General features: G+C 37.2%; 8 protein-coding genes across 8 annotated transcripts; 4 read left to right on the top strand and 4 right to left on the bottom strand.

Annotated features, from left to right (window-relative positions):
- Positions 1-828: 828 nt before the first annotated feature.
- On the bottom strand, positions 829-4,718 carry SAPINGB_P002773 (uncharacterized protein; the record flags this gene model as incomplete). Its single annotated transcript, XM_031997491.1, has 3 exons — positions 829-4,115; positions 4,170-4,248; positions 4,326-4,718. 3 exons carry the CDS (start codon positions 4,716-4,718, stop codon positions 829-831), a joined length of 3,759 nt encoding a protein of 1,252 aa, XP_031853382.1.
- Positions 4,719-6,707: 1,989 nt separating this feature from the next.
- SAPINGB_P002772 (uncharacterized protein) lies at positions 6,708-7,508 on the top strand (the record flags this gene model as incomplete). The annotated part of the gene is made up of 2 exons (XM_031997490.1): positions 6,708-6,867; positions 6,979-7,508. The coding sequence occupies 2 exons, from the start codon at positions 6,708-6,710 to the stop codon at positions 7,506-7,508; spliced, it is 690 nt and encodes a 229-aa protein (XP_031853381.1).
- A 504-nt stretch (positions 7,509-8,012) lies between these two features.
- Positions 8,013-10,310, top strand: SAPINGB_P002771 (uncharacterized protein; the record flags this gene model as incomplete). Its single annotated transcript, XM_031997489.1, has 1 exon — positions 8,013-10,310. One exon carries the CDS (start codon positions 8,013-8,015, stop codon positions 10,308-10,310), a length of 2,298 nt encoding a protein of 765 aa, XP_031853380.1.
- Positions 10,311-10,712: 402 nt separating this feature from the next.
- Positions 10,713-17,148, bottom strand: SAPINGB_P002770 (uncharacterized protein; the record flags this gene model as incomplete). Its single annotated transcript, XM_031997488.1, has 2 exons — positions 10,713-14,591; positions 14,650-17,148. 2 exons carry the CDS (start codon positions 17,146-17,148, stop codon positions 10,713-10,715), a joined length of 6,378 nt encoding a protein of 2,125 aa, XP_031853379.1.
- A 437-nt stretch (positions 17,149-17,585) lies between these two features.
- On the bottom strand, positions 17,586-18,364 carry SAPINGB_P002769 (uncharacterized protein; the record flags this gene model as incomplete). The annotated part of the gene is made up of 2 exons (XM_031997487.1): positions 17,586-18,075; positions 18,123-18,364. 2 exons carry the CDS (start codon positions 18,362-18,364, stop codon positions 17,586-17,588), a joined length of 732 nt encoding a protein of 243 aa, XP_031853378.1.
- A 1,818-nt stretch (positions 18,365-20,182) lies between these two features.
- SAPINGB_P002768 (uncharacterized protein) lies at positions 20,183-22,471 on the top strand (the record flags this gene model as incomplete). Its single annotated transcript, XM_031997486.1, has 1 exon — positions 20,183-22,471. The coding sequence occupies one exon, from the start codon at positions 20,183-20,185 to the stop codon at positions 22,469-22,471; it is 2,289 nt and encodes a 762-aa protein (XP_031853377.1).
- Positions 22,472-24,027: 1,556 nt separating this feature from the next.
- On the top strand, positions 24,028-25,062 carry SAPINGB_P002767 (uncharacterized protein; the record flags this gene model as incomplete). Its single annotated transcript, XM_031997485.1, has 1 exon — positions 24,028-25,062. The coding sequence occupies one exon, from the start codon at positions 24,028-24,030 to the stop codon at positions 25,060-25,062; it is 1,035 nt and encodes a 344-aa protein (XP_031853376.1).
- A 190-nt stretch (positions 25,063-25,252) lies between these two features.
- Positions 25,253-26,980, bottom strand: SAPINGB_P002766 (uncharacterized protein; the record flags this gene model as incomplete). The annotated part of the gene is made up of 2 exons (XM_031997484.1): positions 25,253-26,614; positions 26,741-26,980. 2 exons carry the CDS (start codon positions 26,978-26,980, stop codon positions 25,253-25,255), a joined length of 1,602 nt encoding a protein of 533 aa, XP_031853375.1.
- Positions 26,981-27,179: the final 199 nt, after the last annotated feature.

The following is a 27,179-nucleotide window of genomic DNA, read 5'->3' as shown; positions in this document are numbered from 1 at the left end:
AACAGATATATAAAGAAAAAAAAATTATTTATATATTATTATAAGTGAAACCTAGGAGAAAACAAATAATTATAATAATTATTATAATAATAATAAAAAAAAAATTCTATATGAGAAGGACAGCGCAGGGCCTCTACTATTTATACACCTCCTGTCCTTCAGCTACTTTGAATGGGAGGTGGGCGGGAGAGGCTGGTTATTTTTTTTTTTTTTTTTGGGTGTTTGATTTCTTAGCGGCTACAAGCCATGCCTCCAGTCCAAAGCGGCTAACGCTGCCATTATGGTGGATACTTAACGAGGCAAGCATTATTTTTATTTTATTTTATTTTATTTTTATTTTTATTTTATTTTATTTTTATTTTTATTTTATTTTTATTTTTATTTTTGTTATTATTATTATAATAATGATCAATAATTATTGTTATCGTTATTTTATTTATTGAAATTTTACAATTCTTTTTTTTTTTTTTAATAATATATAATATATATATTCAATTAGTACTTCGCCTCGGTCTTATATTCTTTCAAAGCCTCCTCCCGCGCAGCAACAACAAGACTACCAACCAAGTTTGAAAAGTTTTTAGAGGCTACATACACATCATAGTGGTAAATAAATAACGTGCCAATACATCTATCTTTCTATTCTATTTTCAGCCCCTTTGTCATATGTCATGTTTATTGGTAGGAACCAAATCCATCCCAGCCTTGTATGGCGGCTCAATAATGAAACTTGTAGGAATTTTTTTTTTTATTTTTATTTTTTTTTCTAAATTCATTAACCATACAATACAAAACATTCCAATCTATATATAACTGGTAATTACATTCTCAAAGACCTCGAGCAATAGAAAGTAAAGTTTTCAGTGCATGAAGCTGTCTCACTTCGCTTGCAATATCCCCCAGCCTAGCAAGTTTAAGCTCACTCTTACCATCATCATCTCCAAACTTGCCCAAAACACGTCTAACTTCAAAGTCCAAATCACTTTGTACTCCAAGAGACATGCTATTACTGGTGGTTCCCTCTTCAGATGATTGTGAAGATGGTAACACTGCATCTGGACCAGCAGTAAGTGCCATCAACCTACGCATCCGACTCGTGTGCTCATACTTTTTGGCCGCCTCTTCAGCATTGTCAACAATCTCGCTAGCAATTCCACACATGGTCGCAACATGCATGCCAAAGGATCCTGGAGATACACCATCAACAAGCTTGTACAAGAAAGAAACCTTTCGTGAAGCTTCTTCCACCAAAATAGCCATCTGCTTAGACATCACCTCTGGGTGTCCTCGTACAGACCCCCAAAGTGTGTTGTAATGCGTCGCGAAAAACCCAAGACTCCCAACATGTGTTGCCAAATGATGAAGCACAGCCTCTGCAATGGCAAACCCATCAGAACTACTTCCACCACGTCCAAGCTCATCAAGCACAAGCAACGTCTGTGGCGTGGCCTCAGTCAACATCCGTTTTGTCTCGGAAAGCTCAACGTAGAATGTACTCTTGCCTGCAAAAATATTGTCATTGGCTCCAAGACGCGTCATGATCCGGTCAATCGGTGTCAATCGGGCCTTGGACGCAGGAACGTAGCATCCAATCTGTGCCATAATTACTGCAACACATGTCATGCGTAAAACTGTAGACTTGCCTGCTGCATTGGCTCCAGTCAATAAAACAAGATTGGCCTGTTCACCACCAAGTGCAACATCATTAGGTACAAAGGCACTTTTGGTCTCATCAAAACATGGATGCCGCAGCTCCTCAAACTCAAGAAATGTTCGTGAGTCCTCATCCTTGTAATCAATAATTTCCGGTCGCGTGCTCGGCACCCCAAGGGCCATGGAGCTCTTTGCCAAGCTTAACACGCAGTCCAAACTCCCAACAACTTTCACTGCACCAAGCCACGAGGTATAGTTTTCATCAAAACGTGCGTACAGCCGTGTCTGTACCTTGTCCCCCACAGATCGCAGGGTCTCCTGAGCCTCCATCAGTTCACGTGCCATGGCCTTGACCTCAGGCGACCAATATCGTTTTACCTTCGAAGTAGCAGCCATTTGCTGCCAGCTCTTAGGAATCCCTTTGACCTTGTTCGGGACTTCAATTAGATAAATTTCTTTACCACTGTCTCGATAGCAAATTTCCTGGCTTCGGTACGTCTTGCGGTACTCTCGCAGCTGGGTATTTAAGCGACCTTCAATTTCAGCAATTACTTCAAGGCACTCATCGTACTCAGGTTCCACCCCGCGTTCAGGTACAAGCTTATTATTTTTTTTAGCTTCTTCCCAATTCACAGCCGTGGACCATTCTGGAAGAATTTTTTCAATTTCAGGCATCGACCTAATTAGTTGTCCAACAAGTGATGACGAATCATCATCCAAAATATCACCAAAGTTACCAATGATTCCTGCCTTCAATCCATCAATATTTTGGAAACCCTCCACAACACGGAAAAAGTCCTTTGGTTGTAACCTTCCTGCATGGACGCGGGAAAGCAAGCGCTCCAAATCTGGTAACTGCGTCATCTTTCTTTCCATAAAATCACGGAGCTCACCATTTTGCATCAGCAGCTCTACTGCATCTAACCGAGAATTGATCTTGTCAGCCTGCATCAATGGATGACACACCCATCGCTGTAACTCTCGTTTACCAAATGGGGTAATGCATCGGTTGAGTAGTGAAAACAATGTACCCTTAGGGCTGCCATCAAATGTATTTGCAAAAATTTCCAAGTTTTGCAAAGACTGACCATCCAACACCATTGTTTTTTTACTGCGCTCAATGGCTTCGTACGAATTGAAGTTTCCAAGAGAAATAATACTACCGTCAACCTTTAACGAACGAAGGTACCACATCAATGCGCCAAAGGCACTAAGAGAAAGCCTTTTTTCTTTAGACTTGCAAATTTCTTCAAGAACAGGAGGATAATTAGATAAATCATCCAAATCTTTGGCAGGAAAATATTTGGAACGCACCAATTGCTCAAATGCAGTATCAGAATCCCAAAACTCCACTCCAGGATTTAAGTAATTCCAAAGAGTCCCAACTGAAGTGTTGTTTTTAAGAATCTTGACAGCGCGCATGGAAATTACACCCTTTTCCAAAACAAGTTCGCGGGGTCGTGTCTGAGCAATTAGCGTCTCAAAGTGCGTGTAATCAACATCATCTTCAAACTCGGTTGTGTAGAAAGTGCCTGTGGCAGTGTCTACAAAGCATACTGCAAATCGTGTTTCGTCTTGCTTTATAGAGATACAATATGTTGACATGTCATCAACAAGCATGGCTTCGTCAACAAGAGTGCCACCAGTAAGTACAAAGCTCACCTCACGGCGAATGACCTTGTCTTCCTTTTTTGATGGACCAATTCCAGATGACTCACGCATTTCCTTGGCCAATGCTGTTTCAACCTGGTCAACACGGGCAACCTTGTAGCCCTTGGCAATGAATGCGGAAGCCCAGTAATCAAATGACATTTCAGGAACACCGCAAAGACGCATATTAGCGCGGCCACCACCTGCAAGCTTTAGGTCAAAAGTGCTGTGTGCAATATCTGCATCGTTTTCATAAAGCTCGTAGAATTTGCCCTTTTTGAAAAAAACCACAGTGTTCCACATTTTAGACTTCACTTCCCAGTACTGTTTTTCAAAAGGTGTAAATGTTGCCCATGCAGATTTAGGAATGAAAATAGTGCGAGGATCGTATTCTGGGGAATCTTCAGGATTACCATCAGCATCACGGATATTAATGAGCCATTGGTAGCGCTCTTCATTCTTCTTTTGGAAAGTTGAGTGTTTAGAAGGCTTGGAATCCTCCCGTTTGGGAGTTTTTGAAAGATTGGATCCTGGAGAAGCAGTATATGATGAGCTTGAAGAAAACTTTTCAAGAGCATTGCTAGTCGATTTTGTAGATTTTGGTGTAGAAATGGGGCGCTGTGACTTGGTAGGAGAAGATTTCCGTCTAGATCTGAGTGGCATGTCGTCATCAGAAGCATCGTCTGGAACCACAAAATCATCCATATCATCGTCGTCATTTTCATTGTCATTTTCATTGACGATTGTGGCATCTGCATTTGGTTGGTATTCGTCATCAGAAGCTTCTTCTAGAGCAATCTTTCTTCTCTTGCCTGTAATAGCAGTTAGATATTGATTAAAAGAGACAATAGTATATAAAAACTCACTTTTGGTAGGAGAAACAATTTGATTTTCTTCTTCTTCTTCATCGCTTGATTCTGCATACGAAATACCTTTGCTTCGTGTCTAAATCAGGGTATATATATATATATATTAGAATTTTTTCAGACAAGAATCATATAATTATTAGAAATTTAACATACGCGCTTGGTAGGACTATGAGCTGTCTCCTGAGATGAGGATATAGAATTTAACAGAGATCCAGGGTCATAGAGTGTATTATCAGTAGGAATAGAGTCGATAGATGGACTTTTAGGAATGTTTTCCTTGCTTAGGATGGGTTCTAGTTTTGGCTTGTCAGTCAGTGCCTTGGGTGGCGATGCATTAAGCTGGGTATTTGTGAGCTCTGAAGGAGCCTTGAAGTTTGATTGTGATTGTTTTTTGTCTGATTTAGTAGGAGATGCTAGTTTAGAGGTTTTTTTAGGAGTTGGAGTTTTTGAAAAGAAGTTTAAAAGACTACTTTGAGCTGACTTTTTCTTTTCTGACGTATTTGGTGCTGGCTTGACCCGGTTGCTTTTAGGGGTAGCTGCTGGCATGATTTCGAATTTCAACGAAGAATATGAGAATAAGCAATTAGCAAAAGAAAAAAAAAAAGTATGAAGAAGCTTCAGTGATAGGAAAGGTTGAAAATGTTTTGAAAAAATAAGAAAAAGAAAGAGAAGAAAAGGTTTATATTAAAACCAAAAAAAAAAAAAAAGTAAAAAGTAAACAAAAAGAACGCGAGTCTAAAATAAAAAATAAAAATTAAAAATTAAAAATAAAATAAAATAAAATTCGACGTGTACAGACAAAAATAAAATAAAAAAAAAACTGTAAATAAAGAAATATTAAATGGAAGACTCTCATTTGCTAGTGTCGCGTAAAAATGTTTAAAAGTAAACACTGAAACGTGTCGCCAAAAAAAAAATAAAATAAATAAATAAAAAATAAAAAACGCGATTATCACGTGAGTATATTGTTTATTAATAATTGTAATAATAATGTATTTTGTAACATTGTAATTTCAAAAAAAAAAAAAAAAAAAAAATATTTTGTAACATAAATATGTAATATGTTCTCCTCTTTCATATATTGTAATTTTTCTCTACAAGAACTATACCTGGGCGGAACATTTCGAAAAGTTGTAAAACCCAAAGTTGTAAAGTATATATAGTTGACTAAATATTTTATTAATTTATCAGATTGATCTGTTTTACAATTAAATTTAAAATAAAGATTATAGCTTTTTTTTTCTTAATTTATAGCTTAAAAAAAGTAAAAAAAAGCTCCTTTAAAGAGGTATATATAGTATATATATTTCATTTCCCCGCAGAAATTTCAAAAAAAAAAAAAAAAAAAAAAAAAACATTCAGACATTTGAAGCCGATAGAAACTTTTGAATGATATACTCGGCTTATTTATAAATAATTATTTATTTAAAAAAAAAAAAAAAAAAACCCCGTTTGGCCACCAAAAGAAAAAAAAACCCCCCCGGGGACCCGCACCGGGCTTTTATATGCCAATCTCCGAATCTTGAAACCCTTAGGCTTTACTTTTTCATCTAAACAAACAATCACAATCACAATCACAATCACAATCACAATCACAATCACAATCACAACCATAACCACAACCATTATCATTATCATTATCAGGTTATATATTTTGTTTTCATTTTTTGCGGGGTCTCACTAACAAAATATATATCGGTACATTCCCGTGTCTTAAAAAAAAAAACAAGTAGACCGGACATTATGCGGGCGGGTGAGGATTTTTTCTTTCGTTCTTTTTAGATGGAGAGAAATGAGGAGTTGTTAATTTTCAAAGTTTTATTTTAAGTTACAGACAAAAAAAAAAAAAAAAAAAAAATAAAAAATAAAAAATAAAAAATAAAAAATAAAAAATAAAAAATAAAAAATAAAAAATAAAAAATAAAAAATAAAAAATAAAAAATAAAAAATAAAAAATAAAAAATAAAATAAATAAAGTGGCACGGCTGAATTTTTTTTTTTTTTTTGTTCTTAGTGCATTTATTTATTTATATACGTTTTAATAAATTTTTTTCGGTAGAATCTCAACTGAACCACCGAAGTCAATCCGGACTATGTGGAGAAAGAGAGAGAAAGACGTTAAAAAAAAAAAATAAAATAAAATGAGAATAGAAGAGAAGACTTAAAAAAAAAATGACAAACTGAGAAAGAAATTTGTAGATTGAAATTTTCTCTCTTCCTTTTCCCCGCAAATAGTAATGGAGGTGGGGGAGGAGGAGGTCGTTAATTTTTTTTTTTTTTTTTTTTTTTTTCGGTTCAACAGTTTTGGTCTTCTTCTTCTGTGTGTACCACAATAGAATTTATATATTAGGCAGGGTTTCCCTCGTCCAAAAACTATCCATCTGTCTTTTATTTTTTTTTTTTTTCTATTCTATTCTGACTCATTTTTTTTTAATTTTTTTTTTTCATCATTATCGTCATCAATTAACTATTCTTCAAATCATCATCACTATTCTATATATATATATATATATATATACATCACTCAATTAAATAATGTCCAATATCCTTCGACCAATCCGTCTACTACTTCTCGGAGCCCCGGGCTCTGGAAAGGGAACCCAAACTTCTCGAATCCTTAAAGATTTCCCGCAAATCTCTGCAATCTCATCTGGTGATCTTCTTAGACAACAAATCAAGCTTGGAACACCTATTGGTATGTCTAATTTATTTTCAAATTCATTTTCATTTTTATTCATCACACATAATATCAAACTAACCAAAAAAAAAAAAAAAAAAAATTTAAAATAAACATTATTTTATTCAGGCAAGGAAGCTGAAGCCATTATCAAAAAGGGTGATCTTATCCCAGATGACTCCATTGTATCTCTAATCAAGGAAGAACTCAACGCTAAAAACTTTCTTAACGCCTCCTCCAGCTGGCTGCTCGACGGCTTCCCACGTAACGCTACTCAGGCTCATGTTCTTGATAAGACACTATCCTCTCATGATTCTAGCCTTAACCTTGTTGTCGAGTTAGATGTCCCAGAAGAAGTCATCCTCGACAGAATAGAAAACAGATGGGTCCATATACCCTCTGGTAGAGTCTATAACCTCACTTTCAACCCTCCTAAAGTTCCTGGCAAAGATGATATTACCGGTGAGCCTCTCAGCAAAAGACCCGATGATAACCCAGTCACTTTCAAAGAAAGAATTGATACTTATAAGCATCAAACTTTACCTCTTCTAGAATACTACAACAAATTTGGTATTCTCAGATCAGTCAAGGGCGAAACTTCGGACATAATATATCCTCAGCTTAAAGAACTTCTTCTTAAAGAGTTTTCCAAGCAATAGAATCCTTCTCTTGTTTTTTTTTTTTTTTTTTATATTGTTAATGATAGATACTCTTCCCAATATATATACTTTTTACAGTATAGCCCGTCATCCTTTAGCTGCTTTTTCTTGTCTCCCCTGTATGCTTCTTTTTGTTTTTTTTGGTTTTTTTTTTGGTTTTTTTGCTGCCGGTTGATTCTACCGGATCGCACGCGTCCTTTGCAGCCATAGCGCACTGATCTCTTTCTCGCGCGTGTCAAGTCCCGCATCCTCGGACTTATGGTTGAAAAATAATCAGTGACGTAAGTGTTTATGTAATTAGTCAGCCGTATGTAACAACCTATCCAGTAACTTTACCATGTAAATATAAAAAAAAAAAAAGCCAACTGCACTTGAAAAAAAAAATTAAAATAAAATAAAAAAATCTCCTACCCTTTCGCCACTTTTTAACATCAAGAAGTTAATCCTAGTTTTGTTTAATATAAAAAAAAAAAAAATTAAAAAAAATACTCATATTACCATATAATGAAAATAAATATCGAGTCTCTCGAAGTCATTTTCCCTTATGAAAAAGTATACCCAGAGCAAGTACAGTATATGACCGATATCAAGCGCACACTTGATGTCGGCGGGAACTGTATTCTAGAAATGCCTTCAGGCACAGGTAAAACTGTCTCCCTGTTATCCATCACAGTGGCTTACCAGATGAATTACCCAGAACAACGTAAAATCATTTACTGCTCTCGTACAATGTCTGAAATTGAAAAGGCCCTAGCAGAATTGCGTAATCTCATGGCCTACCGTGCTAAAGTGCTGGGTTATACTGAAGATTTCCGAGGACTTGGTCTTACGTCAAGAAAAAACTTGTGCTTGCATCCAGAGGTTCGCAAAGAACGAAAAGGTGCAGTAGTTGATGAAAAATGCAGATCCTTAACAAATGGTATCTCCAAATCTAAACTCCAAGCTGGTGACGAAACTGCAAAGCTATGTGAGTTTCATGAAAATTTATACAACCTCGAACCACATAACCTCATTCCAGCAGGTGTTTATACCTTTGAGGACCTTATAAACTACTGCGAATCAATCAAAACATGCCCCTACTTTACAGTACGTCGAATGATGCCCTACTGTAACATTATCATTTACTCATACCATTATCTTCTCGACCCTAAAATCGCAGACAGAGTTTCCAAAGAGCTCTCAAAAGACTCCATTGTCATTTTTGACGAAGCACATAACATTGATAACGTTTGCATAGAATCCCTCAGTGTTGATTTAACCCAGGATTCACTAAGGAAAGCTGCAAGAGGTGCCGCAGCTTTGGGCAGAGCAGTCGATGACGTTAAACGCACAGACGCTTCCAAATTACAACATGAGTACGAAAAGCTGGTTGAAGGTCTTCAGCAGGCTGAAGCTGATAGGGCAGAAGATCTTTTCATGTCTAACCCTATTCTTCCAGAAGATATCTTAAAAGAAGCAATTCCAGGTAATATTCGCCGCGCAGAGCATTTCGTTGCATTCCTTAAACGCTTCATCGAGTACCTTAAAACTCGTATGCGCGCACTTCACGTCATTTCAGAAACTCCCACATCTTTCTTGAAACATTTAAAAGAACTCACCTACATTGAAAAAAAACCTTTAGGCTTTGCTACCGAGCGATTAAACTCCCTTGTTCGCACACTAGAACTGACAGACATTGAAGACTTTGTCTCCCTAAAAGAAATTGTTACATTCGCAACTCTTCTTGCTACATATGAAGAAGGCTTTGTTCTTATTCTAGAGCCCTTTGAAACTGAAGGCTCTACAGTTCCTAATCCTATCTTACATTTTTCTTGCTTAGACGCATCCATCGCCATGAAACCTGTTTTTGAACGCTTTTCTTCTGTCATCATCACTAGTGGTACAATCTCTCCGCTAGACATGTATCCGCGAATGCTTAACTTTGATACGGTCATTCAAGAATCTTATTCCATGACACTTTCTCGACGATCCTTTTTACCCCTCATTGTCACCAAAGGATCTGACCAAGTAGCCATCTCTTCCCGCTTTGAAATCAGAAACGATCCCAGTATTGTTAGAAACTACGGTAACCTACTCATTGAGTTTTCTAAAATAACCCCAGATGGTCTCGTCGTCTTCTTCCCAAGTTACCTGTACATGGAAAGCATCATTTCTTCTTGGCAAGCCATGGGAATTCTAGATGAAGTATGGAAATACAAACTTATTTTGGTCGAAACGCCAGATAGTCAAGAAACAAGTTTAGCCTTGGAAACTTACCGCACGGCCTGCAGTAACGGCCGCGGTGCTGTTATGTTTAGTGTCGCTCGTGGTAAAGTTTCGGAAGGTATCGATTTCGACCATCATTATGGACGTGCAGTTTTAATGATTGGACTGCCCTTCCAGTACACTGAATCTCGTATTCTAAAAGCCCGTTTGGAGTTTTTGCGTGAAAACTTTCACATTAGAGAAAACGATTTCCTTTCTTTCGATGCTATGCGCCACGCTGCCCAGTGTCTGGGTCGTGTCTTGCGTGGTAAAGACGACTACGGAATCATGGTTTTGGCTGACCGCCGGTTCGCCCGAAAACGAAGCCAATTGCCTAAATGGATTGCACAGGCTATTTTGGAAGGTGACATCAATCTTTCAACTGATATGGCTGTTGCTGCTTCGAAAAAATTTCTGCGCACTCTTGCGCAACCAGCAGATATTGAGGATCAGAACGGTGTTAGTGTTTGGACTCAGGAGCAGGTGGAGGAATTCCAGCAAAAGCAGCGCATTAGTAATTCCATGCACCCTCAACCAGAGCCTATGGACGTTTCCTAAATAAAAGACATATATAGTATATATTAAAATAAATTCCTTTAAAAGAATAAATAAATTTATTTATATTTAGTAGTAATCGGAAACAATATTTGAACTATATGCCTAAATTTTAATTAATTCGCAAAAGTTTTGGTTTGAGCCTATTTTGTAAGAGTTATAACTCTTATTAATTGGTGATCTGGGGAATTTTAAAGTGATTAACAATTAGTTAGGCTTGCATATATATGAATTTTCCGATTTACAATCATAAGCAACTCGATTTTCTTTTAAAGTAACTTAACTGAATTTTTTTTTTTTAATTTAAAAGCTTAAACCAACTATGATTTTATAATATAATATATATATTTATAAGTATAATAATAGAATTATATGAAATACAAAAAAGGTATCATAATACGATAATTACTCATCATCATCGTCCATTTCCTGATCAGACTCCCCTTCTTCAACTTGCACCGAAAACTCAATTTCTTTATCAACATCAAAGTAGGAATCACTCATACACAAAATAGAAAGTTTGTGCTCACCACCTGTAGGAATAGAGTACTTGAGCTTAAACTCCTGCTGAGGTTTAGAAAGCGTGACTCTTCTAATACCAAATATTTGGTTCGTGCTGGTTTCACCAATAACCAGCCACCAGTTTTCAACCTTGGGTTGAGTGTAAAATTGTGATTCCACAGTGACATCAACAGCAGGGTCCTCTTCATCAACTTCGCGCTCAACCCGAACCAAAACAGTAGATTGTTCTTCAGCCACAATGGTTTCTTCAATAAGTTCATAAGAAATTTCAATGTTGGGATATTTATTGACAAAATTGGCAATAGCCACCATACGAGGATCCTCTTCATCGATTTGAAGAATGCGTTCACGAACATCATCATCAATCATAACAAAGTCATAAACAGATTTAATATTCTCTTCTTTAGAGCGTTGAATCATGTCAGATGTGAAGTAAGGAATCTGCTTCAATGGGCTGTCCTTGTTCCAAATAGCTTGGACAATCATTTGACTGAGATCCATGGCATAGGTGGCATTAAGATTACCTTCGCCAGAAAGAACATCAACACATGCTGCAAGTAAAGAAATAACTTTGCTCAAAACAATGTTTTGGTCGGCAATTAGATCAGGAGAAAGTGTGATTCGGGAAATATGAGCCTCTAGCAAAACATATGCCTTGAAGTGTGCTGAGTAAGGCGAAAAGCGAGCCATCTTCATTGGAAGGTGACTGTGAATCTTGACAAGAAGCTCGTCTTCATGTGTTCGGATAGGCAATGACTCGAACTCTGTAGCAGATGTGACAATCTCAAGCATGCCCTTAAGTCGAGTCTTTTCATTAAGAGAAAGAATGAATGTCTGCATAGTATAATAAGAGACATTGTAATAAGAGCTGATGATTGCACCATTAAGAGGTGTAATAGAGTCTTCTGACTCAGTATCCAACTCGATCATCTTCGCTTCGGCCAAGCTATCCAATGTATTTTCAACAAGCTCAGATAAAAATGCATTGATTCCATCGTACGATGTGTCACTAAGATCATAAAAGGTGGGATTGGCTGTTAACCGGGAGAAGAAGTATGTATACATCAACCAGCCCATACAATCATTTCTAGCACTAATAATTCCTTCGCTTACTTCTGTAATGAATGCATCAGCAAGATAAGAAGGCATATGAGATTCAATTGGAAGAGCCTCGCTTAAGAATTTGCGATAATATTCGCGTTTAGAAGTATTTGTCAAAATTAAGGCTTGATTGAAATTCTTAGAATCACTAGCATTGCCAATCATTTGCAAAATTTCAGCAATGGTATAATCAATGTATCTGTGCTCCCGTCCTTCGTAAAGTTGAGTACCCATAATAATGACAAGGGTTGCTTTAGGGCACGACCAGCATGACTCTCTCGTAGCCAAAAGAACTTGAATAGCCTTTTTCTTAAAAAGATGCTCAACAATCTTTTTGTCTGACTTCTCCATGTAAGGGTAATAATATCCAATGCCACTTGCTAAGCTTTCTTTAAGATTTTCGTCCTGTACCTTATCCAAAAATGGTTTGATTGATTCCGCTAGCAAAAAGCAGTCTGAGTTTCCATCTGCGTGTGATACCCTCACTAAATCAGAAGCAGTCATAATACATTGTTTTCGATTTTCAACAAAAATAAGTGTAGATTCACGCTCTTTTAAGTTTTTGATAGCAGAGTAAGCAGGGTGTGCTAACGAAATCATAAATGAAGGATGATGGGGAATGCTGAATGACTGCAAATGAAGTTCCAAAGGAACTTGCCGTTCACCTGGAGGAAAATTGAAAATAGAATGAGATGTTGCACCAATCCATTTTCCAAAGTCTTTTCCATTTGCAAGAGACACGCTTAAAGCAATAATGCGAATCGGTTGTTCTTCTTGAGTGGCAACAAAACGAAAACGAGAAAGTACATTTTCATAAATAGCTCCATTCAAGCCACCAATTAAATGTGCATCATCAGCAATAACTAGAGATACTTCTCGCACATTAGCGCGCTTTTTCCATCTTCTGGAAATTAAATCCCATTGGACTGGGGTTGCCAAAATGATGGAAGCGTTTTCTAGTAATTTCAAATCAGCGGAAAGCTCACCAGTGAGCTTCTGAATCTCTGATACATCGATTACGCTGCCAAACCGTTTCACCCAATTATTATAACGATCGTTAACTTGTTCTTGGAATGGTGCAAGGTAAACAACCTTTCCTTCGTTTCCTTCAGAAATATGTCTCAATAAAGCAAGTTCTCCACAGACAATTTTTCCATTCCCGCCAGAGGCACCAATAAATACACTGTCATCAGTGTTAAAAAGTGCATGGAATGTTTGGGTTTGAATCTTGTTAAAGAAATCAAAATCAAAAAGACTTTTAAACTTCTTTCCAAGTGATGAAACAGAAACTGGCTCCATATCATAGATGGGCGTATGCGCAGGGAACTTTTCGGGAAGAACCAAATGGTTAAAAGGAAGAACAATTCTGCTTTCGCAGTGCAACCACTTTTCTGAAATAAGCGAAACAAAGTAGTTAGGAGGGATTGGCTCAGAAATTGGGACAGTAAAGTCCACATAATGTGGTTCTTCACTGTTGAAATAACGTTCACGAAGAATGAAATAGTCGCTAAATAAAATTGATTCACCGTCGCCATCTTCGACCGTTAAAAGATAAGTTAATGCTGTTCCATGGATATCTCTATTCCATTCGGTAAACTCTGGGGTGATAGCAAGTTCAATACGCAGTAAACTTGGAGTTATTGGTCTAAAGCGAGCGTCAACATGAAGGCGTGGAAATTGTTGAAGCATTTGATAAACCATCGAACCCTTACTATCTAGTCTAATGACTTGACCAACTTCAGCAGGGCTATCCAAGTCAAAATATTTTGACCATGGAAGCTGAGAAGCTTCTGTGCGCTTAATAACATCACCAGGAACATTAGGGAATTGTCGGAATGGTGAGTTAGAAAGCCATAATCTCCTTTCCACCATTTTGCAAAGATCTAAAGTGATTCGGGTAAGTTGGGCCCATCCTTTTCGAAGAGCAATTTCGTACATTGCGCGAATCAATCTGCCTGCTGATTGAGTAATATAAACCATATCTGCCATAAGTGCAAACCCATCTAATTTAAGTCGAGAAATATAAGCTTGAAGAAGAATATTAATCTTTGCAGATGGCTCTTCAACAGTTTCCTTGACCGGAATAGGCGCTTTTTCTAACAACTTAGAAAGCTCAAGTTTTTCTTCTTGTCGAACAGGTATATATTTAAACTCTTCAGACATTGAAAAAATTCTGAAAATTTCAATATTTGTAAGAAACGGCTTGAGATTACTATTGTATGTGGCCATTGAAGTATGGGATATGTAGAAATGAGAGGCAATTCTACCTAACTCAGTTGGTTTTACAGCACCAGTGTTGGGATCATAACGCACTAAATTATTGTCATGCAAAACTAAAAGCGCTGAATGTGATAAATCTTGACGTTTGTTTATCAATGTTGGATCACTAGCATATTCTTCGCCAACTCTATAATCTTTTGGCGATTTCAACATGCGAACATAGAGATAGGTGTAGCCTAGCCACTCAACAGCATCCTTGCGTGACGTTATAGTTCCAAGTGCTACTTCCGCATTGATACTATCAACCAATTTAGCCATCATTTGACTTTCAATAGGAAGGCTTGCATTAATTAATGACATGTAGTAACTTAATTCAGTATGTGCAGTGATAATGACACCATCACCAGATTTGTCATAACCAGGACGACCAGCACGACCAAGCTAAAAAAAAATTTTAGTTAAATTAAAATAAAATAAAAAGTTAAAAAAAATAACTTACCATTTGAAGAACATCTTGGGGAGAAAGCTCTGTCCATTTGCCTTTTTCAGGGGAATATACCTGTGTACCTTTGATAATAACTGTGTGTGCAGGAAGATTGACACCCCATGCTAGTGTAGCTGTAGAAACAAGAACTTGGACATAGCCATCTCTAAACAAGTCTTCGGCAGAAGTTCTATCGGCACGCGAAAGACCAGCATGATGAATTGCAAACCCTGATGGTAAAATATCCTTAAGATCAGCATTTTGAACCGATTCACTTTCAGAAGTTAATAGCTTCGTAGCAGCTGAATCGCTCTTTAAAAATCTTCTTAAAGTACCTTCTTCTGCCGCTTTGTCTCGCAAATACTTGGCAGTTTTAGCAGTTTCTTTTCTTGAGTGAACAAAAATAATGACTTGGTGCTGGCCAGCATATTGAAGGACTTTATCATAGCATGCGTCATTCATTGCTTGGTAACGCTTAAAAGCCTTTTTCTCAGTAATTCCAATGTAGGATTGGGCAAGAGGAGTTGGGCGATAAGAGGAATCAAAAAAAAACATCCCTTTATCAACATCAACCCGGAGAAATCTAGCAACATCTTTATAATTGGGTAAAGTCGCAGATAAACCAACAAGTCTGACAGCTTCACCAGTTGAAGCTTCTCTTCTAAGAGTTCTTGAAACAATACTTTCAAGAACAGGACCACGCTCATCATGAAGTAAATGAATTTCATCAATAATAATAAGGCGGACAAGATTGGTATAACTAGTATCTGAGGATTTTCTAGTAATAACATCCCATTTTTCAGGTGTGGTAACAATCATCTGAGTTTCAGCAATTTGCTGTTTCGTTAAATTTCTGTCACCTGTAAGTTCGGCAACCCTAATTCCATAACTTTCAAGTTTCTTAGTAAATTCTCGGACTTGTTCCTGGACCAAAGCCTTTAAAGGAGAAATATAAACTATTTTAAATGAATCCAAATCAATGTTATTAGTTTTCAAATCAAGATAATGTGAAATTGTTTCAAGAATTGTGAGAAGAGCAACATTTGTTTTACCAGCACCAGTAGGAGCACAAAGTAAAAGATTCTCACTGCTGTTAAATGCCGAAGGAAAAACCGAAGACTGAACTGGATTTAGGGTCTTTGTAGTCTTGAATGCAGGTTGAGCCCAAGAAGGAAGAGATGATATAGAAACAAGAGTAATATTTTTTTGGGCTGGTCGAGGTGGAGGAATGTCATATTGCTCATATGTTTTGGTGACTGATTTTGTTGTGCCTTCAGGGAGTCGTAATTCGCTAACATTGTTAATGCGATGACCTTGTTCAAAAACCAGGTTGTCAAGGTCCACAACTTTAGGCTGTCTTTCAATAGAACTACTAGGGTATTGACTATCAATAGGAGCATCTTCCATGTCAACATCATTATCATTGTTATCATTACTAGCCGAACCATGGATTTCTCGAAGTAATGAGTCCAAACCTCGTCGGACCATTTCAGTTTTAACTTCGTCCTTTTCAGCATCCGTACTGGCTTCGGCCAATCGAGTGAGCCAGACAATTCGATCTCTGTTTTTGCACATTTTTTTTGTCATTTCGAAATGTTCAAAATCAAAAATTTCCATTAGTTCATTTTCAACTTGATTCAGTGGTGCAGGTGATGACAAAATTTTAAAAATATCAGCAGTTTTTTGATGAGTTACTTGAGCATCAGAGTATATAGATCCTACTTGACGCTGAAGCCAATACTCGTCAATTTCATGTACTGGTATAATGTCGTCTTTGTGTTGAATTTTTTTTCTGTTTCCTATTACTTCTGTTTCTTCGTTCATATCGTTGGCGTCTTCATTATTGGGCCCTTGAATAACTTCCTCTTCACTCTCTTCGTCGTCATCACTATCAATAGGTATATCGTCGTCATCATCACTACCTTCAAAATTAACAGCAACGCCTGTCTCTTCATTGATTCTTAATTCCTCTAATCCAGCTTCTTCCTCCGCATCGATATAGTCAGTGATTCGCTTTGATAATTTCAAAAGTTCGCTGAATTTGTCGCCAGAAATTTTAGTGCCAAGAATATCCTCTATTTCAGTCTTCTTTTCTTTATCCGGCATGTTTTCATCTTTGAGTACAGTGAGTGCAGCATCTGCAGCAGATCTTAATGTCTCATGGGGAACGTCCTCTAAAAATGCTTGAATCCATGACATGATGAGATCAAATGCTTCACGAGTTTCAGGCGTTCTGGGGTAGTAGTTAAGACCTTCTGCATAACCCGACATTTCAACAAGAGTAGTACCAGCGTCTGATGATCTCAAAATGCCTTTTTTACTTCGTTTCTTAGGTTCAGATACTTCAGTTTTGATCTTTTTATCAGTTGTGTCTTTTTCGACCTTGGTATGAGTAGCTCTAGAGCCAAGGTCCTTCACACTGATTTTTCCAGCCAAAGATTCAGGCTCCGCGGTAGATTCATTATTATTACGCGTCACAAATCTTCGATCGGCTGTAAGCACTTTGTTTGACATATTCCCACTAGCTTAATGTTAGTCTTTGATTTTTTTTTCTGGTAAACCCCAAATTTACTTACTATTTATATTGGGAATTATCACGCTCAGACATCTTGAAGGATTTCTGGCAATTGATTCTAGATCAACTGCTTATTTTAAAAAAATTCAATGTTATTTGGTAATAACAGGTTTTTTTTCTATAAAGTAGAAAAATATTTAAATGAAGAAGTAAAAAAAAAACGCGTTGTGAGTGCAAGTGCAAAAACACGATGTTGAAAAATTTTTGGTGGCGAGAAGAAAAACTGCAAACAAAAATTGAATGATTACGTAATGCAACAAATACCCAAAAAAAAATTGCACCCCACGCAAAATCACAGCTAGAGCTTTCTTTATCTTTTAAATCATTTTCTATACACTAAATTTTAAGCTTGGCTTAAAAAGCTATCTTGAATGGACTATTGTTGCAGTTGGATGTCAGGCTTCAACGCGTACATTCTTACGGGATAGATGCCCCTAGGCATTCCTTTTTGGAGTGCAGTCATAATCAGTCGAAGACCTGCTTCTTTAAAAATTCTTCGAAAGCTTTCGTCAGTGCGTGTGACAGAGCTATCAGTCTCATCGAAGTCATCAGCCACAGGGCTATTATTCTCCTTAACAACAATCATTCCGCCTGTTTTCTGAAGAGACTTTTGGCATTTCTTTAAAAATTCCACAAGAATATTATCGGGTACTTGACCGACGCACCATTGGCACCAAATTAGCCAGTACTTATCTTCTTCAGGCTCAAAATCTTGGATGCCTAGCTGGAATATTTCTCCAATCTTGCCTTCTTGTTTCAAAGGAGCAAGTTGGTTATGTGCTTCTTTAACAAATGGCTCGACAGGTTCAAGAAGATCAACCTTATCGCATACTTTTGAAAGAAAATCGCGAGTAACACGCCCAATACTAAAACTGTTAGAATTGGTTTACTAACTAAAATCTGCAATTCTTACCCAGCTCCAACGTCAAGACCATATTTTACACGGCCCTCCCCAATTTTTAAACTGGGTCCTAATCTTCTAACAAAACCCATAGACCCTGACACGTCGGCCTTGGGCACAGGAGTAGTTTCGCCAAATCCTCCCAAGACGCCATTAACTGTGGCAGGGACAGATGACCAATAACTCACGGCATCATCATAGTTGATTAGGTCGTCAGCCTTACTTTCAGGTTTACTAGATGTATTTGGTTCCATTGTTGTAATGATTTTCTAATCTTCGTGAATTGCGAGGCTTGAGAAAGGAAAAAAATTTAAAAAAAATCCAAATATTACATGTTGATCATGTAATGAATTATTAATGTATTATGTAATTGATTTAAATATTTCAAGTATCACCATAATTACAGTATTTGAATTGTTGCGGCGGGTTTATTTCTATTTTTTTCAATTCCAAATTGATTTTTTCAAAGATTTCAAGAGGTTTGGTCTAAAAGACTGATATTTCCTATAATACTTTTGTCAACCATGATGTATCGCAAATTGAATATAAATTCAGTTTTATGGTTGTTCTTAGTAGCTTAATTGAACTCTATCTGTTCTAATTTTAGATTTAAAAAAAAGAATAAAACATTAAGCTCAAAGCTTCGTGGAGCTGGAGCTGGAACAGGAGCTTCAGTTCGTTAAATTTGTCATTTAAAAATGCTTTTTATTGTCTATTCATTTAAAGTGAATTGAATGTCTTTGTTTTTATTTATCAAAAGGGGGTTTTCATAAAAAAAAATCCCTTAAATCTAATTGCTTTATTATGTGATACAAATCGCCTCAACGGGTTTTGTCGCACAATGGTATTAATATCATCTAAACAGGTGTGGTAGAATCGATTGTAAAATTAATCGATTAAAAGATTTACTTTATAAAAATTCTGTCTTTATTATGAAATAAACATTTATTTAATTGAAAAATGAAGAGTATTCAATATTTAAGCCTTAAAATATATTAAAGGAACATGTTATCAAATCATTATTGATTCCTTAAAAATATCTCCCTACAAAATAGCCTCACAATAGATACGAAAAAAAATAAATGTCAGAGCAAGTAGTTATTCTTATGTATCACGTTTTCAATCAAGTTTGAAATGATTATAAACTCCTTTTTTTGAATGATTGAAAAAGGGTCTTTGAATGCTACTGAAAGTATTGAAATTCATGCTAGTATATAATTCATCAGCGTAATTATACTGAGAGATTCATTTTCAAAATCTAGGCAAACCTTTTTTTGTTTCTATAAACTTTAAGAATCTTAGTAAGTACCGATCGGTATTACAAGGCTTTAAACCCATGCGCGGTTCAATTGTTTATTCTATCAAGCCTAATTTCAATTTAGAATACAGGGGAGGGGGTAATGATCAAGATGAAATTTTCTTTTTTTTCTTTTTTTTTCTTTTTTTTTCTTTTTTGCTTTTACTTTGCTTTTATCCTGCTTTTAAATCAAATAAATCTACGATGCCTTCTATTAAACAATTGCTACATATGTCTGACTTTTACAGTCATGTTGTAAATAGTCATATCCAGATTTTTTTTTAAAGAAGAAAAAAACCGTTTATAGGCAATTATTAAAAAAAACTATTAAACAGATCTTAATATTATTTTCGCTAGTAAAATGAAATCAACTTAATCAATAAATTTGTCTCACAAGTTCCCGTAATTTGGTGTTAAAATGGATTAATTGTTAAGGAGAATAGATTAGAAATATTTGTACAACCTAGAGTTTACGCATATATATTTCTGTTTTACTTTATTTTTCCAAAACAAAAAATCTTCTTGCTTGAACATGAAGTGGTTATAATTCATGCAAAATCCATGCACCTATTTTCATTCTATTTTACTTCAAACAATGAACTCCTTAAAAATTTTTTTTCTCAAATATATAAAGTCTAAGTTTTTTTCCTTTTTTAGTATTTTTTTATTCATTTTCGATATCTATTTAGTTCTAACTATATACACTCTTTTATATATATACTCCGATAAATTACTCGCAAGCAAATTTCAGCCTAAATGATATAACGGTCGAGAAATGCTAGTACAGTATACGCTTTTTCTATTTGCAACATGCGTTTATCAGGCATGGACCTTGGACATGGATACAAACTCGGCTGATTCTGTGAAAAGTGGTTTATCTCAGATAGCAAAAGGCATCATTGATTATTATAATGGTCACGATCCGGGGAATTCGCCAGGCATGTTTGTGTCTCCATACTACTGGTGGCAGTCAGGAGCCGCATGGGGTAGTATACTTGACTATTGGTACTTTACTGAAGATACAAAGTACAATGAGTATCTTTATGACAGTCTTTTATGGCAAGCAGGCCCGAACTTTGATTATCTTCCAGAAAACCAGACAAGAACGGAAGGTAATGATGACCAAGGATATTGGGGTATTACATTGATGAGTGCAGCTGAAAGAGGGTTTCAGGCGCCATACGATGGTCAGCCTAGTTGGAGTGAAAGGGTTGAAAACATTGTCAAGTCAATGATCTCGCGATGGGATACCGACAACTGTGGAGGAGGTCTTCGTTGGCAAATTTATCCATGGAACAATGGCTATGACTACAAAAACACTGTTGCAAATGGTTGCTTGTTTCATCTGTCAGCCCGTCTTTCGCGATTTAATGGAGATAACACCTATATTGAATGGGCTGAAAAAACTTGGGATTGGATGGTTGATCACAACTATATCGTGACTAATACATCGGCCTACAAGATTATGGATGGCGCAACCATTGACTCAAACTGCATGAAAATCTCTCCTGAACAATGGACTTACAACGCTGGTCTGATGCTTTCCGGTGCTGCTTATCTTTATGATCATACCAAAGACTCCAAGTGGCTTGATAGAGCTCAAGCGATTTGGAACGGAAGTAAAATTTTCTTCAAAAGCAACACATACATGTACGAAGCATCCTGTCAAATCTCGAATCGATGCAACAATGATCAGCGAAGCTTTAAAGCATATTTTTCACGGTTCCTTGGTCTTACTTCTGACCTTTTGCCTGAGATTTCTGATGACATCATGAACTATCTCCGTGGCACGGTCCCTGGCGTGCTGTCTTCTTGTACTGGTGGTAGTGATGGTCACACTTGCGGTCTTGACTGGAGTGCTGGGAAATGGGACGGTTTCTATGGACTTGGTGAACAAATGTCTGCTTTGGAAACAATTCAGAATGCTTTTTTGCTTCATTCTAAGCCTGGACCGGCAAATAAAAACTCTGAGGAGTCTCTTCAAGATCAACTGTTTGGATTTTTTGGGCCTCCAAAAAAGAGCACTGAAGGTTCAAGCACCAACACTAAAGAATCTTCATCGTCTGATTCATCAAGTTTTCCTTCAAGTTCTTGGTCTGAGTCCTCCTCTACTTCCTGGACTGAATTATCAAGCTCTGAATCCACTTCCTGGTTTGAATCCTCTTCTTCAATTTGGACTGAGTCTTCTAGCACCACTTGGGGGAATACTGATACGTACTCTTCACAAACTGACATTGTTACAACACAAGCACCTCAACAAGAAACCCAGTCTTTAGATACTTGGAGCTCTCCTGCAACCGAACAATCTAAGGTATCTTCCTCCTCTACATGGGAAGTTTCTGAAAGTACTTCTACACCTGATATTGGTACATCATCACCCGATATTGCAAGTTTGTCTTCTGGGTCCAGTGCTGTTTCACCAAATATTATGGGAACCTCAGGCGCTTCGGTCGCACCCATTGATTGGAACCAACCATCAACAACATCCACTGAAGTTATGGTTGGAAATAGCCCAAATCCTACACCAAATAATTCTCTCAATACATATTCTGAATTTTCTTATCCTTCCGATGCACCTGCATATAACGACCCAGTAAGCTCTCAAATTTCTACTGTGTCATTCAATAATCCTCCTGCCTCATTCCAGACTTCAGCTTCTAGCAACAGCTTTGTTCAATTTTCTACCTCTTCTTCTTCATCTTTTTCTAGTTTTTCCTCTTCAATATCAAATGTTGCACCCACACCTGTTTACGAGACTGTGACCGTACCAACACCTACTGTATATACGACCTTTTTTCAAACTCAGCTGACTCCTAGCGTTGCCAGCAAATTGCCATTGGCAAGTCATAATGGTACTGCCGCACAGCAGCTACCTCCACCAATTCAAGTACAAGGTAAAGAAGGTTCATCAATTTGTGACGAGCCCACCACATTTTATGCTTCTTCGCAATACCCCCGTACAGCAAAGACTTCAGTTGTTGGTGTTAAAACTATTTCAACAATCACACACGCCGATGGCGCTATTTGTGAGGTTCTTATAAGAACCATTGATATCTATGGTTAATGAAAGTGATATGTAAAATGTTTTTGAATCTATTTGTTTTTTGCTGTTCTACTTGTTAAGATGTGTTTTGTCTTTTAATGAAAGTCAGCACATTTCATGCGTTGAAATGAAATATATATATATTAAATGTTTAAAAACTAAGTTTTTTAAAATGAGTTATTATTGAAATATATATATTTATCTATTTATTCATATAAAATATTAATTATTTAGCTATATTGTGATTAATATTAGCGTGAAACAGGCGAAGCATTTATAAGTTTATCTTGACAAAAATATTTCCGAGGCGCCTGAAAGACTTGGTTAAGAGGGATTATGCTATGAAGTTTAATTTCCTACATGGAGGAAATTTTTCCGCTAGCATTAGGCTCCGGGAATACCGGTAAATTATTGAGTCAATTGGGAGTGTGTTCTTTTTTCCTTTTGGTTACTAACTGTCTCTATGTCAAAAAAGTCCTTTCCATTAATCAATGTGAACTATTTATAATTCAAAATTGAATGATTCTGGATGAAATCTTGCAAAGGAATTATAATTGTCAGTGCTTTGCTTGAGAGTTGCATAAGGTCTTGATATACCAGAAACCTCAGGTGCCTCTTATTCCAGCTTCTCAACAGGAATATGTGGATGCAAATTAAAAAATAATCCGGGGCTCACAATTCAAATATACAATGATATAGCGGCTGAATATTCTTATATCACTTTCAAATAACTTCTTCTTGAATTTATTATTAAAAAACGGCTTTTAATTAATGTTTTATTAAAAAAAAAAGTTATTATAATTCATATAAATGCCAATTTTGCTTCATAGTTTGTTGGTCATATTTGAAGAGTAAAAAAATAGGCATTTGTTGTGAGTTGTAAAAAAAAAATCAAATCACTTTTTGGGACCTCAGAAATTGACAGCACTTCTAAAATATAATTTCAAGGGCCTTAAAAAATTATCTGTTGAATATAGAAATGATTCAATTATTACAACCTTTTCACAATTTTTTGAAGGGCTTGATATAAATAGTATTGCAGTAAAAAAAATTTAGCAAAGTATTTCGTGATTTCAATCTCAAAAGATGAACAATGGTCAGACTGGTCATCGTTTACCAATTGCATTAACTAGAATGGGTGTAGGAACGTTGGGCCTCATAACAGGAATTAGCATCTATATTTTGCATCCAAAACGAATTTAAATAGATGAGTGACTTTTATAACTACGTATTTATACCCTTCTCTTTATAAGACAAATTGTGATGGTGATGGTTTTGACTATTCATTATTTAATGTAAATTAAGATTTTTGTTACCGTGTTTATTATTAATGGGCCGCGTATTCATACCAATAGAATTGATGTTACATGGTTGTTTTTAAACACCTCTCACTTTAACTTTAACTTCAAAAAAAAAAAAAAAAAAAAAAAACATTCCACCACCTCCTTCATAAATAAACCCGCGTGGGCAGCACATCTACTATCTGCTCCCTTTAATTTTCTTGCAACAAGGCCAAAGAACAACGGCCCACTCAACCCGCGACGCACATACGCCTATTTCTCTTGTCTTACCTCTAAATGGCGCTGTCTGCAATACAACCACCTCCTGCCTCAGGTCCCGGCACAGCCGCCCCACAGCGCTCCTACCGGAGGCTGATCATCTCCGTTCTCTTTGTGCTTGTTGCATTCTCATTGCTTCCAGGCGTCTCCGCCTCCACTGGGGATCGTCTACCTGACTTTATCTCATGCACAGCACAGTGTGATGCGTTGAATTGCGATGAAGGCTCCTCCTATGTTCCTATTTACCTACGTCTGCTTTTTTGGACGTGCTCCCAGAATTGCGACTACACCTGCCAACGTTTGGTGACGGCGGATCGCATTATGATGGGTGAGTCTGTGGAGCAGTTTCATGGTAAATGGCCCTTTTTGCGGATTGCTGGAGTACAGGAACCCCTTTCAGTACTTTTTTCCATTCTTAACTTTGTCCCGCATTACCACGGCTTTCGCGCCCTTCTTAGCTCCCTCCGTGCACCCAACGCACCCACAACTCTTCTTTGGGTTTACCTCGGCATTGCCATTACCGGAATGAACGCTTGGACTTGGTCATCCGTTTTTCACACACGCGACTTTGTTGTAACTGAATGCCTTGACTACTTTTCGGCCGGCCTTACGGTGTTATACGGGTTTTACGCGGCCTCTGTGCGCGTATTTCGTCTGGATTACCCACGCCGTCGCTACACAAGATACACACTAGCATTTGTGTGTATTGTTTTGTACATTTTACATGTACTTTATCTTTCGCTTGTCCGTTTTAATTACGGTTACAATATGTTGGCCAACGTTTTTGTGGGGCTGTTGCAAAATGTGCTTTGGGTAAGCTTTTCACTTTTTCAATACTGGAAATTTCGAGAATACTGGCGTTTGTGGCCCCTTGGTCTCGTTATCACTGTCTCACTGGCCATGTCCTTCGAGCTTTTCGATTTCCCGCCCATTTTGGATATGCTGGACGCCCATGCTTTGTGGCACGCTGGCACTGTGCTGCCCACTTACTGGTGGTACAATTGGATGAACCGCGATATTCAAGCCTTAAAAACTTCGAAGGTTAAGAACTGAAAAAAAAAAAAAATAAATAAATAAAAGGAAAAACTTGACGTTAAAATCAACATGTTCAAGTGAAGAAAAAAATTACCCTTGTTTATTAGACTACATGTATTACTATTAAAAATTCACCACTTCACTCTTTTTCTGTATGAAAAAAAAAATAAATACTTTGGTTTTGTTTAAATCCAAAAAAAAAAAAAAATTACTGGGGAGGTTTCAAAAGACGCGAAACCTTAAGTGCAAGTTCGTCAGCCAGGACCCGAGACGTGGATTCGGCATACACTCTAACAACGTTTTCCGTGCCAGAAGCTCTAACAAAAGATCTTCCCTTGGGGAACTGCTTAACAATATCATCAATCTTGTTTTGAAGACCTGGGGGAGATACAAGACGTCTCTCAGCGTCAGTAGTTTTGAAAATAGTTCGGTCCTTAACTTCTACCTTAGAGAGTCTGTTGGGCAGATCAGTGTAGCAAGAGTCCCAGTCGCTTGGTGACCAGTCCTTGATAGTAAGAATGGCGATAACGAGAAGAAGGTCAGAAATGGCGTCACCAACTGTTTGATTTATTAAATCAGAAAGCGCAAGTAAACTATCAATAGCCAATTGTTGAGCAGGTGAAGAAACTTTAGATGCTTTTAACGTTCCAATAATATTAGGATCAAAAAGAACAGTTCCATGGCCGTTAGCTTCAAAATAAACACCGATGCCAAAATGTTGAGCAGCATGATGGAGATGCTTGACACCAGTTGCTGTGCACTCCACAGGGACCTTGAGGGTGTTGGTAAGGTACTCAGTCGAGCTGCCATTAGCATATGCAGTCTGAACAACACCAAGGCTAAAGCCAACATCAGACTGAACCGCCAGATCATGGAGGAAGGAAGCGCAAAGTGTGGCAATTTTGTCGCCATCCAGAAGTTTAAAATTATTTTCCTCATCGACAAAAAAGAAGACAATTCGATCAGCATCACCGTCAAAACTAGCATAAAGCTTAAGATTCTCGGGTTCAATGCCTGAGGGTAACTTCTGCTGCGTCTTGACATAGTCAGCACCGCAATTGCTATTCAAAAGCTGAGGCTGATCGTATTTGTTGTTCACAACCTTGACGGAAATAAATCCTTCAAGATACTTTGCAAGTTCCTCAATTTTGGGACCCCCAACACCGTTTGCTGCGTCAATAGTAATTGAATAGGCTTTGCTGTAGCCATTAAGAACCTTCTTGTATGCTTCAGAGAGCTTTTCGTAGTAACCTAACTCAGTTGGTTCGCCATAGGAATCAGAACTTTCTTTGGTATTTAGGCAGCGGACAATATAGTGAAGCTGGGGCGTGGTGACAACACCATAGTCTGCAACCTCAGCTCCAGAAACCTTAAAGCCATCTTCAAGGGCTGCAACAAGCCTAGGACCAGATTCTCGTGAATCACGGCCGTAGATGACACGACCAGGTATGCCAGTGTCAATTTCGAGTTTCTCAACAAGTTGATTGTAAAGAGTTTGTAGTTCTTCTACGGAAGAAGCATTAGCAAACGAGGTAGCATAAGTTTCCCAATGAGCTTCGAGCATTTCACCCTAAAATACGAGAAGGGGGGAAAAAATAAAATAAGAAGGTTAGCGTTTGAAAATGTTATTTTGGTGTTTTTTTTTTTTTTTTTTTTTTGACATTTGTGTTTTTTCACAGAAATGAATAATACATACCTCCGGATCAACAACTTTGACCCCATTATCTTCAGGGGGATTGTGAGAAGCAGTAATCATTACAGCAACAACTCTGTTTCTAAGGTACTGTGAACGAAGTGTGGCAAGAAGACCGACACGAAAGATAGTCGAGTCGAGTAGATCGGCCTTTGTACGAAAACCTGCAGTGCCATAAGAGAAGACGACTTTGGGTTTAGGGTGTCTGAGCGACAGCTGAGCAAGATTTTTGAGTGGAGCCATGAGAAATAAATGTGAAATTTATTGACAATTGGATATATTAAATCTAGGTGGTTAAGAATGGAGTTTTTTTAATAATGATAATAATAATTAAAAAGAGAAGAAAAAAAAAAAAGCTGCATAAGATAAAAAAAAAAAAAAAAAAAGGGTAAATAGGGAAACGTTGAAGAAAGTTAGCGGCAATGGTGGCTTTAAATATGTT

Source organism: Magnusiomyces paraingens (assembly GCF_902498895.1).
Source record: "Magnusiomyces paraingens strain CBS 517.90 genome assembly, contig: contig2, whole genome shotgun sequence".
In the NCBI taxonomy this organism is placed as follows: domain Eukaryota; kingdom Fungi; phylum Ascomycota; class Dipodascomycetes; order Dipodascales; family Dipodascaceae; genus Magnusiomyces; species Magnusiomyces paraingens.
The sequence above is the reverse complement of the archived record's forward strand: the minus strand, read 5'-3'. Positions and strand labels throughout refer to the sequence as shown.